Here is a 15,041-nt window from a genome sequence, read left to right as displayed (position 1 = left end):
TCATGAGGGGCTCAGGGAAGCCATCCCAAATTGGAATGTTACCAGTGTAGTCTCCCAGGAGATGAAACATCAATGATAAGAGAGAATCATTGATCTGCTCGCTCCTGCCACCCTACAGGATCTAGCCCCACAACAGAGGCATGTGCCCTTGACCGGAATCAAACTTGGGACACTTCAGTCCGCAGGCCAATGCTCTATCCACTGAGCCAACCTGGCTAGGACATGTTTTATTTCTTTATGTAATAATATGCATTAAATTATTGCATATCTTCTTTACACAAACATTACTATTTATTTTTAATTTATGGGTAAGAATAGATTGGTATTAATTTATAAAATTATTTCGTATTTATATGTAAATAACTATTATAAAATATGTATTATTAAATGTAAATTAACTATTCAAATTTATTTCATAAAACAGCTGGGAAGAATATACAGATTCGCCCTGACCGGTTTGGCTCAGTGGATAGAGCGTCGGCCTGCGGACTGAAGGGTCCCGGGTTCGATTCCGGTCAAGGGCATATACCTTGGTTGCGGGCACATCCCCAGTAGGAGGTGTGCAGGAAGCAGCTGATCGATGTTTCTCTCTCATCGATGTTTCTAACTCTCTATCCCTCTCCCTTCCTCTCTGTAAAAAAAATCAATAAAATATATATTTTTTTAAAAAAAGAATATCTAGATGCAGACAAGTTGGTGAAATTGGAGGGTGTAGAGGTGATTTTTGTGTGATCACATTTACATTCTCTGTGAACTCTGATTCTGTTATCCGTAGAGAGCAGGATGTTGGAGATTTGGGGAGAGAGGAGGGCCTGAAGGGTGTGGTGGACAGAAAAGGTTTGAGGACAAGAGTGGATGAGAGAAGCCAGAGTGATGGGGACAGTGAGGCCAGGCTGAACCCATCAAAGACTAAGAGAGGAAGGACTGGCTGCTCAGTTGCTGGCAGCATAAGGGGCTGGGGGAGGGAGAGTCTGATAAAGAGAAGTCATAGGATAAGCAGGGAGCGTGCCTCATCCACACCGTCACTGCACCTGGCATGGGAGAAAAACACAATTTCTACTTGAGTGGGCTGCATGGGGATCTATATTCTCAGAGGACATTAGAGCATGAAGGGAGAGGGTAGCTTAGAGAAGAAGTTGCAGGTGGAGAGATGCTATGACCTACCTGGTTTTAAGGGCTCAGCTGAATGGCTTGTGCAGAGAGGAAGGGTTGGCAGAGGGTCCATGTTTGAGGAGGGTGTAAAGGGCAGTTTGGGTTGATATGGGAGACTTGGATTTGTAGAGTGACTGAGAGCGGGAGATGAGTGATGGATCATCCTAGAGGTCAAAGCACTCAGCCATCTAAAAGCCTGCACTCCTGACCCTGCCCATCTCTGGAGGCCTTCTTGTCTTATGACACTGTGATATGGGGTTTGATTTCTTTCACAGCTGCTGTCAGATTGAGTAATGGTCTGGCCCAATATGGCAAAGCCTGTTTCCCACATTCGTTACAGGCATACGGACAAGGGGCTTCCCTCTCGAATTCCCTAGTGTGGTCATCTGATCACCACCCACCATCCATCTTCCCCCAGGCCTTCCAAGGTAGAGCGTAAGCTGCCTCATGCCTTTGACAGCTTTATTTGTTACGTTATTCTTAAAATCCATTTGCTTTGGTATAATGCAGTTGGCAAATGTGAGAAGCCTAGTGTCTGGAGTTAACTATTCAATTCTCCTGCCTTTATTATTTTTACTGTGAACACCAGCTTCGTGATAAAAGTGAAGGGAGTGTACTTGCCAACTTTTAAAAGCTAATACTTGCTGGGGGCTCAGGTGGTTTTACTGAATGCGTGACATCACCTCCACAATCCTGGTGATGGATGCCAGGTTTCTCCGGACTTGAAAGAGACGCGTGGGGGCAGCAGGTGCCTGCCCTCCGCTCTTTGATGTTCCATCCTTGTAAATAATGAGCGGTTTGTCTTTGAACAAACTCAGCAGGTGAGCAGGTTCTTTGCCCTGGGAGACTCGAATCTGGTAAAAAAGAAAAAAATAAAGGGTGCCATGAGAGAAGGTTGTATTTCCAACTGTGCTCCCACTATTCTTTTTAAAAATAAAACAAATAAACAAACAAATGAAAATAAACCAGAAGTCAAGAGCAGGAGGAATAATGATTGACAGAAGATGTGGATTGATGATCTTTAAGCCCAGTTTCCTCACTGACTTAAGAATCATTTATTACTCCAGACCCCACACTCCTGGCCAGCACTTCTCAGGGGAAACATCGCCATACAGCACCCACTTCTGCTTCCAGAGAGCATAAAGATGTAAGATGTCCATCTATACTTGCAGAAGAGAAAAAAACAAGTGCTGACGTATTATGCCATCTTTCATGAAAACTACTTTTTTTTCAAGAGTACCAACACTTTGCAGATGTTTAGGAAAATACTTGTTTCTCACATGTTTTGGATCTTGGTCAGGTTAAGAGATGTGCATTCAAATGCCTCCACAAGTAAGACAACACAAAAACACACTAATTGTTTCCACATCCCTACAATGCAGATGAAAAATAATTGTAAAGCCATCTGGGTATAGATAAATTATTCCTATCCAAACATCAAAAACAGATAAAAAGAGACAGAATATGCTTTCTATTTTTAAACTTACCTTCAGAAATGGTCATAATTTGTTTAATAAAAATACATTATAAAGACTTTTCAGGATAAGAAAATTTAAGAAAATAAATGGAAAATTATTTAATTTCACCTATTAACTTAATACTAGATATTGCATTAGAAATGCACTTTCTACTTCTTACATAAACTATGGATGCATTTTTTATATAAACTGTTCGGATTTTGTGCTGGTCCCCTATTTTTGTCAATTATTCTGCCCTGTGCTAAAATTAAATGCTCTCTCACCTCCTCTGTTGTATCCTTTTCTAGAAGCCAAGGTAGTAGGAATGCTGATGCATATACCATTGTAGGGAGACCTAGGGAGCATTGACAATAATTAATTTCACAGATATCCCTCAGTGAGTAGGTATTCAAATAAGTGAGTAGCAAATAATGAAAAGCTTGGGGTGAGCTTAGCTAGGAGTATCTAACACCCCTGCTTAGCACTTCCCACAACACTGAGAAAACCTTAATTGCCAACCTAAAAGAAGAAGACCACTGATTCAGACTCATTCTACCTGTGAAATGAGAGAGACAAAGTAAGTTGAAGAATTTTCAATACTGTTAATGTACTCTACAGAATGTTTAAAACAGCAATTAAGAACTTGAGCTTATGCATTTTTGTAAACTACTGCCATCTAGTGACTAAACTACACATTACCACTTTGTCAATTTAGGATTCAACTGGCTAACAAGGGAAATAAATGTATTGGGTATGTCAAATATTTTACCATGAAATGTAGAATTTATAATGCATAATAAATATCTTCAAAGTTTTTACATAATTTGGTAAGGAATATGTTAAAGATAAATTAAATGGCATAGATGATGCCAGTTCTTAGCTAGAAATATTTAATTCAAGGAATGAATATAATACTTCATGGTGAAATACAATCCAGTATATTTAAAAATTCAATCACCTTATTAATTTAATTAAAAACTACCAAATTTAATTGTTTAAAAAGTTAATATGCACCTTTACATATAGCTCTAAACCGTTTTATAATATATCTATCAACAACTACCAAGGCAAAAGGGAAACTAGCTGGAAGATCAAATTGTGCCTCCACATCTTAGATTGTATGTACTGAAGTATCTGACTTACCTATTTAATTATTAAGCAGCAGTTACACATTTATAAAGTTTTGCAAACAAAATAAAAAATTTGTATACCATAGAGAATCTTGCTCACTTGACATTAGGCATGAGGAAGTTAGTAAGGCACATTCCTGGGAAGGGAATGCCTAGTGCTACTGTATCAGAAATGTTACTATGCTGGCCAAACCAGTGCCTGCTCTCAGTCTAACCCCCAATCTGAAAGAAGCTTTTCCACTGATGGGAGCAAACTCCTTTCTCAAAGCCAGCCAGAGAAAATACCCAGGCAGTGTGAGCTACTCCAGCTAGAAAGGGAGGGAGGGAGGAAGGGAGAGGGGGGAAAAAAAAGAGAGAGAGGGAAGGAGAGAGAAACACACACACTGAAGAGAGCTGGATAGGCAAGGAACAAGCCAGTGCCACTCCCGGGGTTAAGAAGAGTAGACAGACAGATTGGAGCACACTGAAGAGTAACAAAGTCTGTATTTGAGTTACACATTGAGGAATTAAATAAGCAAAGACCAAAAATTTCCTGTGATTACTACTAAGGGTCCTGAAGCAAGTAGCAAATATCCCACAATAAACATGAGAAGAAGAACTTGAGAGAAGAGGAAAGAAGGTCAAACCAGGATGGAAATGGTCCCTTGGACACAATGAGAACAGGTAGAACTAGACACCGATACTAGAGTCCCATTACATGACGTTCAAACTTTATAATTAGTCAGCACAATATTTCTCTGCCTCCCTCTTTCTCTATCTCGATCTACTTCTCTCTAGATCAGGGGTCCTCAAATTACGGCCCGTGGGCCACATGCAAATACAAATATTGTATTTGTTCCCATTTTGTTTTTTTACTTCAAAATAAGATATGTGCAGTGTGCATAGGAATTTGTCCATAGTTTTTTTTTAAACTATAGTCCAGCTCTCCAACGGTCTGAGGGACAGTGAACTGGCCCCCTGTTTAAAAAGTTTGAGGACCCCTGCTCTAGATAAATAGGTAGCTAGATATATCTAGATATCTACCAGTAGATATAGATACATACATGCACTATATATAGATACATACATAGATACATAGAAATACAGATACATCGGTGGACTCATTCATAGAGACATCATTTAGAATCTGGGTTCAGTCATTCTTAACAAATTATTTATTTTTAGAAATATCCAAATAAAGAATCCATCTCTCTTCCCACACTATTCTCTCCTTTCTCCTTTTTCTTCTCTCCTCTTTCCTCCTCCGTGATTTCCTTCCTTTTCTCCCCTCCTTTCCCTTTTCTTTCCCTTCTCCCCCTTCTTTTCCTTCTCTCCTCCCCTTTCTTTTCCCATTCCCTCCTGTTCTCTCTCCCCTCCCCCCCTCTTTCTTTCCTATTTCTCTTTCTCACTCCACTCTCTACCCCCCCCCACCCCCTTTCTCGGTTTGCTAGACTTTGTGTCAGTCAAAATTCTGGAACCCAGAGGGAAAAGTAAGGGTCTATGCTCTCATCAGACATTCCTTACATACTTTTGTGATTTGAGAGTGTAAACATTGTTCTATTAATTAAAATCTTCGTCTGTGCTTGTTTTATACTACTGTATTTAATTCCTATTGCTTTCATAACCAATTATTATAATTTTAGTGACCTAAATCAGCACAAATTTATCTTATAGTTCTGGAGGTCGGAAGTCCTAAAAGAGTCTCACTGGCCTGACATCCAGGTGTCCCTGGGCTACGTGCCTTTAGAGGCTCTAGGAGTGAATCCTTATCTTTGTCTTTTTCAGCTTTTAGAGGTGGCCTGTATTCCTCGGGTTGGGGCCACTTGCATCTTTAAAGTTAGCAATTGCTGGCAGAGTCTCTCTCGTGTTGCCTCCTCCTAACTCTGCCTGCCTCCTTGTTTCACTTGTCAGGGTCCTGTGATTACACTGGATCTACCCCATCATTCTGGATAAGCTTCCTATTTTAAGAAATGCTACTTTGCAACCTTAATCCTATCTCTATTCTTAATTCCCCTTTGCCTTATAACAGCATGTTCACTGGTCCAGGAGATTAAGATGTTGACATCTTTGCATGGACGGGGGTGGGGGAATAATCTACCTTATCACATCTGTTTAACAACAGCTGGGCGTGGTAACTCAGCACAGTTTTAATGTCAAGTGACTGACATTGACATATGATGAGATTCTAAAGGAAAGATCCTTTCAGGCTCTGAAGTCTATTAATAGTATGTTTGGGTTTTTGTTGTTTTTTAATTTTGTTTCCTTTCTCTCTTCCTGACTCTGAGAGAATTACTATGGCACAAGAGTAGAGGTATTTGAATTCCAAAATTTTAAAAAAAAAGGTAATATATAGAAAAGGTCAAGTTCCCAACCCAAGTGGGGTTGGGGGCTTAAACTAGACGTTGGGGGCTAGTTTAAGTGGGGGCTAGTAGAACTTGAACTTCAGAAAAATATTCCAACCTGCACAGCACGTCCTCCCAGGGATCTGTCCAACTGAACAGTCAGGAATGCAGATGTTGTCAGCTCATCTCTCGTGGCTTTGGCTCCTTGCCTGGAGGGGACCCAAGCAAAATGAATTAGCTTGTATTTAAGTTTTAAAACCTTCTAACACAGGCATTTCGAGTAGAGACTTGAGTTATTGTGGTTTCACATGACAGGGCTGTGAAAGCCACCGTTTTTCTGCAAGTGCTACCGTGGAGCCATGACTCGTCCCGCGTACTGTCTAGAACTGCGTGTGGCAGGGATCCTTGTCTCCATCGTGCAGGTAGCTCCTTATAACTTAGGTCAGTAATCGGGTCTGTCTGACTTTAAGTTGGAGCTGCCTATTTTGGGAAACCATATCCCATAATGAAAATTCTCCATCTGAGTAGGAGAACATGAGCCAATCCTACGAGGCTGGATATCAGAGGCACTTCATTGTTCCATGAATATTCTGTGAGCATAGCACCAAATGTCTGAGCCCAGGAGATGAGATACTCAGCTACATATCCACTAGGAGAACACTCCCCTTTGCATATCAAAACCTTTTTCCTAGACTAGAGACAATGATTGTTATCTAATCCCCCCTGCTTATGGGCAGAAGCTACAAAATATAGTCAAAATCATATTGAAAGGACATACTACAAGCAATAGAAATCTCACTAGGATAACTATAGGACAATTCTATCCTATATTGCATAGAATTTCGTGAAATTTAACTTGGGAGCAATATCTGGCCTCTATGAAACTTGAGATTTTATAACAGAGGGAAAGTTACCATGTGTAGATAATCTGTCCTCTGGGATACGTGTAGAGTATAATGTAGCAGTCACCACCGTAGAATTCACCATATGAATTTTGGTTAATTTCGACCCTACCGCTGCTTTCCACACGCCAAATCTGAAAGGGATGGAATACGTGTACCCAAATTAGCATTTTCTTGATCTAATAATACTTCTCAGAAGTTTTCTTTTAAAAGTTGGTCTAGATCTATTCCTAAATAACTTTTAATAATAAAAGTTGGTAATTTTTATTTTAAAAGTTATTGTATTATAAAGGGGCAGGATAGGAATTTGGAGACGAGCGGGTGAAGAGATGTGCTTTCAGATAGAAGCCTTCCCACACCGTCCGGTGAGCAGAGAAACGGCAGCAAGGCCTGGCTAAGCCAAGGGCCTGGAGGGAGCTGGGTTTCAGGAGGCCTGGGTGGCTCGGCAGGACATCTCAGAGATGCTGTGTTCTGACATGGGGCAGTAGCCAGGACACATCTGCCACAGGGTTACATGGCTGTGCTCAGCTCCAGAAAAGAGCATCTGAGCAGGAGATAGAGCCAGAGCCAGAAGCTGTGAGCCCTCTGACAACGGTCACGAGGGGTACTGCTCCCTCTGTAGTTCCCACAACTATGTACGGCGGCGTAGATTCCGATTCACATCTTTGAAAGGAAGAAAAACAACTTCCTAAATCTCTTTACTATCTACTTTGGTTCAAGCACTGTGGTAAGCCCTAAGCATATAGAGAGAAAATACTCAATTCATGCCCTCAGGAGGTAAGACATCACCCTGTTCTCACGAAGTTAGATGACTCAATAGTGGACTGAGTGTGAAGAGATTTCAGTTAGGAAAATTAATAGGATTTTTTTTAGCATTTTTGTAAAAAGAATCAAGGAATAATTAATGAACTGATTCGAATGCTCTAAAAATATCTGATTTCATCACATAACACATGTCCAATTTGTTTTTGTGAATGCCTCTAATGTGCGAGGGAAGGACAAACTGATAGTCGTTGGTACATTCGGGGCAACACCCCCTCTGCAGACAACCCCAGTTCTGAGAGCCGGAGCAGTTCTGATTCAAGAAGCAAGACAGGGTTCCATATTGGATCTAAGATGACATTTATGTGATCTTGCACAAATCACCTGACTTCTTGGAATCCCAACATCTGCTTTATAAAACGGAACTGGAGGTCAGATAACATCTCTTCTAGCTTCCAGTTCCCAGTTTAATTTCCAGTCTTGGACCATCTTTATTCATAAGTAAAATTCACATTTTACCACGTGTTTATTTCCCTGAAGTTCTATTTCCACATATCCTGGCATAAATGGGCTTGATGACATAAACAAGCAAACCCACAAACAGAAGGTGAGTACCTGCACGTTGCCAGAGCCATCATCCACCATATTGTGCTGGGCGGCCATTTGCGGAGAACTGTGTAACTTTGAGGCATCAAATGGAATCTGTTTTACTTGGGCCACTTTCTCTGTGACATACACTTTCCCGAAGCCGTCGCTCTGATCTTTATCTCTCCAGTCCTTAAAGAACTGTTTGAAGATTGGTGTTTCACCTCCTTCTGGAAGAACTTGAATCTGAAATTTAAAATAATAATAAAAAAATAAGAGACTGAAGGAAAACATTAATTTAGTAGTGAAGAAGAAAGTAAGGAAATGAAAAGATTGTCCTGGTTTTGGTGATGACAGAAGCAAATGTAGGAGTTGGGATCCTTGAACGACTGCAAAAGAGAGGTTATTCTATATAATAAAAGCCTAATATGCTAAGTGTCTGCCAGTTCATTCAACTGTTCGACCAGTCGCTATGACGCGCACTGACCACCAGGGGACAGGCGCTCCAAATGGTAGGTTAGGTTGCTGCTGGAGTCCAGCTGATCGGGACTGGGAGAGACAGGTCGGACACACCCTGGAGCCCTCCTGTGGTCCCTCCCTGGCCCAAATAGTGCACCAGTGGGGTCCCTCGGCCTGGCCTGCACCCTCTCACAATCCAGGACCCCTCGGGGGATGTCTGCAGGCCAGGCCAAGGGACCCCACCGGTGCACAAATCCATGCACCAGACCTCTAGTAAATATAAAACTAAAACAATCCAACCTTTTTTCCTCATAATTGAAGTTATTGCCACTGAGTCTGGATATCTACAGTAAGAATAAAGTTCTTCCCTATGTTATCATGGCAGTCAAATAAGTTTTTTTTCTACATTAAGGTCACAGCAGTCTGTGACCCAGAAGAAATGATCTCATGAATATACTAGTGCCAGGACTCAGTTGGCGCATTGTCCCGTACACCAAAAGGTTGTGGGTTTGATTCCTGGTCAGAAAAAAACCTATGCCTAGGTTGTGGGTTCAATCAGGGTGTGCATAGGAGGCAACCAATCGATGTTTCTCTCTCACATAGAGGTTCCTTTCTCTCTCTCTAAAAAAAATCAATAAACATGTCCTCAGGTGAGGATTTAAAAATAAAAGAAGAGAAAAGACGAGTCTGAGAGATTCAGAAAGGAAGAATAAGAAGTGTCTAAGCTGATGTTGATGAAACCACCTATTAGTCCACGTTTGCACAGCTTGTTCTAGGGAATAACTGATAAGCGCTCTCAGTTAATTCAACTGTGGTTGACTGTTTTGACTTGAAGACTGTGGAGGAAATAGATGAACTATTATTTTCACTACACAGCTTCATGGGAGTGTTTTCTCCAGTTTCTGCAAAATTCCATGCTCCACACAAATAGAGTCTAGGGACATATGACACACCATTGCACACAAGGGAAGAATGACTTCACACCTATATATTACTGTAAATCAAATTCTTTCATGAGTTTTGTGGAGTTGTCATGAGCTCCCATGTTTAAATTTTTTTCTAGCCAGTTCATTTCTATACATACTTGGGTTTTGGTGGAATAGTTCATTTGATCTAGGAATAGTTCAGCTGTCTTCATTGCAGCCTTTCTTTCCCGGGGATTAGCATCTTTACCTAAATGACAAGATAAATTCAAGAAAGACAGAATTTTAGTGAGGGAGGATATTATATGATCAAGTAATACTTGTGCACAAAAGTAAACATAATTAGTTAATTTAAATATGACACTGAGAAAATGGCAAGAATTTTAATACATTAAATATATTTAACAATGTAGTAATGAACACTACACATAAAAAGAGATTCTGTTTATATTGTCCGAGTGCCTTTTTACCACCACCATCCCTGACAAATGATGATAATAGAAGAAAATGTGGCTTTGATGTCTGCAATTTATATGAGCTATTTATAGATCAGAAAGGTCGGGTGTTGTTTTTTTTAATCAGAAAAGATGCTTTCTTTAGACTAATGAAGAAATATCTATAAATCTGAAGTGCAGCAACGAAGTCAATGGCCTCTCTCACCTTTCCATACGAAAATCTTTTTTGCAGCGCCATGGTCCAAAATAAAGCACTCCTCAGAAAGCAGCATGGCCATGGAGAAGGGGTTTTCCTCTGCCACCAGGGTCACCCTCATGGACCCACTGGCATCTGAAACCTAACAGAAAAACTATGATCTCATTTGGGGATGATAAAAATGTTCTAACATTAGATTATGGCAATAATTGCATGACTCTGCAAATGTAACAAAATCACCGAATGGTACACTTTAAATGGGTGAACTTTACGGTATGTAAAGTATACCTCAACCAAGCTGGGTTTTTTGTTTGTTTTTTATCTAAAGAAAATCATTTTATTCACTATAGTATTAAAAACAATAAAATAGCTAGGAATAGATTTAACCAAGGAAATGAGAAAATTATGCAATGAAAACGATAATACTTTGATGAAAGAAATTGTTTTAAAGAAAACAAACAAATAAGATCTGTGAGCCCAATTATACCCACAAAGACTTTTTAAAAAAGTTCTTTGGGATAAAAGAACTATTCATAAAAAGTTAAGTTTTGCCGAAACCGGTTTGGCTCAGTGGATAGAGCGTCGGCCTGTGGACTGAAAGGTCCCAGGTTCGATTCCGGTCAAGGGCATGTACCTGGGTTGCGGGCACATCCCCAGTGGGAGATGTGCAGGAGGCAGCTGATCGATGTTTCTCTCTCATCGATGTTTCTAACTCTCTATCTCTCTCCCTTCCTCTCTGTAAAAAATCAATAAAATATATTTTAAAGAAATAAAAAATAAAAAAAAGTTAAGTTTTGACACTGTATCTGAAACATCAAAACTAATGGTGATAATAATAATGGCTATGGCCTGTTGAGATTTTCATATACTAGGCACCATGCTATGAATTTAACATGATTATTTCTGAATTTTTACAGCAATCTTTTCAGATAGGTAATAATCTTACAGTCATTGTGCACACACAAAAAGCTGAAGCTTAAATATTTAATCAGCTAACATTTTCTGAGTGCCTACCACATGCCAGGCATTGTTTTAAGGAAGGCATTGCTACATTACAGTTTATCCTTATAGATTTTTCCCCTCAATATTGGCACTGTAATTTAAGTATACTTTGTATTAGTTACCAAAGTAAATTTCCTTTGACACAAATTAATTATTAATCTAGATTCCTGAAGTTTGAAAATGACTACACAACATTTTTTAAGTTGAAGGTGGACTTACAAAATTGAATGATATTCATGCTCAGGTTAGAAGTCACTGGTTTTCAAAGGTCAGCTTGTAGGCTACAATCACCTGGGTACTTGGTAAAAATGCAGATTCCAGGTCCCTCCCTAGCTCAGTGGCAGTTTTGCAGCACCATGATGGGGCTTAAATTCTGCATGTTTAAAAACCGCCCTTGGCTGACTCTACTGCCCCACTTTACTCAGCAATTTCAAATTAAAGTACTGCATTTTCAAGTGGACTTTATATTTTAGATGTATGCAATACATGATAAGTCCACTAGAGGGAGGCATGATGCAGGATTAACATGTTCACATTGTAAAATATTTCTTTAGTCCACAATGCTGTCCAAGAGGGAGAATCATTTTATCTGATGAAGCGACATAAAAGATATTTGTTCAGCTGTTGAAAATAAGCAGCCACGAAGTCTTTAGATATTTCTGTGTGACTTATATTAAAATTATCAGTGTACTTAGAAGAGGTAACCACATTTCCCTTTGCCATCAAGAGAGAAAGCAATCCACTTCCCCTTTACAAAAAGGAAGTTGTGATGCACAAGTTAGTAATTTGATCTTCACTTAAAAATCAGTGGTTCTGGGCTAGAAAGTCACTTAAAGAGCAACAAATGTAACTCCTTCCTCTAACAGATGAGAAAACTATTCAATTCTGTAAGGAGATGACAATCTGCTCCCAATCATGTGCTTAGGGAGTTATAAGGGGAGGGAACACGTGAGTGATCTCATTTGAACAGTCTCCTCAACTGATATGTCATGTGGCTTTTGTTACCTTCATCAGCAATAAAATCATAAGATTATAGAGTTCGAAGGAACTGAGTAATCTTCTAATCTAATCTCTCTCTCTCTCTCTCTCTCTCTCTCTCTCTCTCTCTCTCTCTTTTCCAGATAAGAAAACGAAGACCCAGAATGGTCATGTCTTGCCCAAGGTCACCCAGCCCATCATGCACCACAGACGTGACTTGGAACTGGGTCTGCTAATCCCCAGGACAGGTCTGGTTTTCGCCCTGCTTCCTTCCAGCTGCTTGATTTGATAGCTTTGCTCTCCTGTAACAAGGAAAGCCTTCACTATGGCTAAACAGGATATTTAAAATAAAGTGAAGATTTTATAGCTTATCCAGAGTTTATATGAAAAAGCTTACATAATATTTTTACTCCATGGAGGATACATTTTGTTAACTGTAATATATCAAAACACATTGCTGCAAACTAGTACAGTAACTGCAAATTTTTATTTTTAGAGCAATGAGTTCCCTTATTTGTTTTTAATAAAATAAGTAATAAAAAGAGAAATTTTAATGAATATACTAACTAGCACAAACAATGGATTTTATCTACACATTTCTCTTTGAATATCAGTTTAGCAAAGTGTCCCCCACCACATCCAGTCCAGTAAAAACAACAGAACTCGCCCTGGCCGATGCTCAGTGGTTAGAGCATTGCCCTGAGAACTGAAGGATCTTGGGTTCAATTCCAGTCAACGGCATGTCCCTTAGTTGTAGGCTCAATCCCCGCCCTTCTCACGTTGATGATTCTCTCTTTGTCTTTCCCTTCCTTGGGTGAAGATGAACAAAAAACAAAAAACCCAGAACTCTAAAAGTGAACCCACCATATAGAGTTTAGCCATTTTCCTGTTAGTTATGTCTGCTATGGTGTCATCGTCATCATCTCCATGGCTAAGCACTGGCTTTTTTCCTAAAACCTGGAAAAAAGTAAACAGATAAAAGATAAAAACCTCTCATTAAAGAATGCAGAATTTAAAAAAAAGAAAAACATGTAGCGTTTCTAAAGACATAGATTATAAAATATGTGCAATTAAAATGACCAGGCTCAAACATTTCTCAGCAATCATACTACACTGGCCTTTTCCCATGGGTCAAATCAATCAATTGCATTAAGTAAACAAACACTAAGTTTGCTAGTGTTGGGAACTTCCAAGAAAATAAAATCCCAAATTTATAAGCTGAGGTGTCCATAGTATTAAAAATTAGCAGGAATAGAAGCATGGAACAGACGGCTGAATCTCAGAGGGAAGGCAGGGGTGGTGGACAGGTGGGAAGAGATTAATCAAAGAACATGTATGCATATATGCATAACCCATGGACACAGACAATAGTGTGGTGAAGGCCTGGGGTGGGAGGGGTCAATGGGGAAAAAAACATCTGTAATACTTACAACAATAAAGATTTTTTAAAAATTAATTAAAATATGAGTTCTAAGTTCAGTTCTGCAACAGAATTACTTCTGTGACTTCTGTTTCTTGAAAAAGCAATCTATAGGTTTAATTAATTTATTAATACAAAAACTTGGTTAATATTACTATTTGAGGTAAGGTACTATTATCATTAGTGACATATTATTAGCTACATAAAGTGCAAGTTCTTGATGACCATATCATGCTTTGTTTTCTAATCTATCCTTGGCACTTACAAAAGTGCCTGGGGCATAGTAGATGCTTAATAATTTAGTTGTCAAATTAATATATTTATTTATTGTTGCATATATGATTCAATCCAAAAGTTCAAGCAACCCATTTAATAAAAAGTATACTTGAATCTGCTTTGAATTTCTGTACACTCAAATCACACACAAAAAATATCTCTATAAGAAATCCTGATTAATTTATTTATACAAATATCATAGAATATTAAGGACAAGAATAAAATGTAAATTTATTCTAAACAATGTGATTTTTATAACAATATTGATATAAATTTAAGTTTAGAACATGCACAAAAGGTATGAAATTCATTGTATTTTATATTCAATATTTCTTACAATATATTGTGTGAAATACAAACTGCTGAATGGCAATCGACAATAAAAATGTATACACATCCTAATCCTTGCAGGAGTACAGGCACAGACTCAAGTTTAGAAATGCATTAAAGAACTTATTTCCTCTGGGAACAAGCCCATATTTTTGCTTATACAATGACCAATAAAATAATTTAGCCTAACTGGTGTGGCTCAGTGGTTGAGTATCAACCCAGGAACCAGGAGGTCACAGTTAGATTCCTGGTCAAGGTTCATGCCTGGGTTGCAGGCTCGATCCCCAGTATGGGGTGTGCAGGAGACAGCCGATTGATGAGACTCTCTCTCTCCCTCTCCCTTCCTCTCTGAAATCAATAAAAATATACATATTTAAAAATAAATAAAATACTTTATTATACATACTAAATTATTATAATAAAGTTTTTCTTTTTTGCTAAAAGTAAGATTAAGACAAAAATTAAAGCACTTGCAATTAAAAGTTTTACTTTGGTAAAAGTATGTATATCTTTGAAGAGCAGTGACAGGTCTCCTCATGTACCTTTTTGTAACTCTGCTCTAACCAAGACAGGAGAATTTGGAATCAATAGTCTGTGTTAAGGACATAGCTAATACCAGTAAGTCTCTCAGGGGGCCAAGTGACTCTGAGACTTGAGGCATTCTCTAGCTTTTCATTTTCAGGCAGCAATTCC

General features: G+C 39.0%; 1 protein-coding gene and 1 long non-coding RNA gene across 3 annotated transcripts in view; both read right to left on the bottom strand.

Moving 5' to 3' along the window:
* SCIN (scinderin) overlaps positions 1–15,041 on the bottom strand; it is a 52,159-nt gene that overhangs the window by 8,823 nt on the left and 28,295 nt on the right. For both annotated transcript variants that reach the window (XM_006085022.2, XM_023750761.1), the window contains 7 exons: positions 13,187–13,279; positions 10,352–10,484; positions 9,853–9,941; positions 8,340–8,555; positions 6,975–7,096; positions 6,179–6,269; positions 1,836–2,006 (listed from right to left, as the gene is read on the bottom strand). In XM_006085022.2, coding sequence (XP_006085084.1) covers positions 1,836–2,006; positions 6,179–6,269; positions 6,975–7,096; positions 8,340–8,555; positions 9,853–9,941; positions 10,352–10,484; positions 13,187–13,279 — 915 coding nt within the window. The remainder of the gene's footprint in view (positions 1–1,835; positions 2,007–6,178; positions 6,270–6,974; positions 7,097–8,339; positions 8,556–9,852; positions 9,942–10,351; positions 10,485–13,186; positions 13,280–15,041) is intronic.
* On the bottom strand, positions 2,160–2,519 carry LOC106696416. Its single transcript, XR_001347353.1, has 2 exons — positions 2,433–2,519; positions 2,160–2,312 (listed from the first exon to the last, which is right to left on the bottom strand). It is a non-coding gene; the product is annotated as an uncharacterized LOC106696416 (long non-coding RNA).

The sequence above is a fragment of the Myotis lucifugus genome, unplaced genomic scaffold, assembly GCF_000147115.1.
Source record: "Myotis lucifugus unplaced genomic scaffold, Myoluc2.0 scaffold_15, whole genome shotgun sequence".
Taxonomy (NCBI): domain Eukaryota; kingdom Metazoa; phylum Chordata; class Mammalia; order Chiroptera; family Vespertilionidae; genus Myotis; species Myotis lucifugus.
Note: the sequence above shows the minus strand (reverse complement) of the source record. Positions and strands in the feature narration are given on the sequence as shown.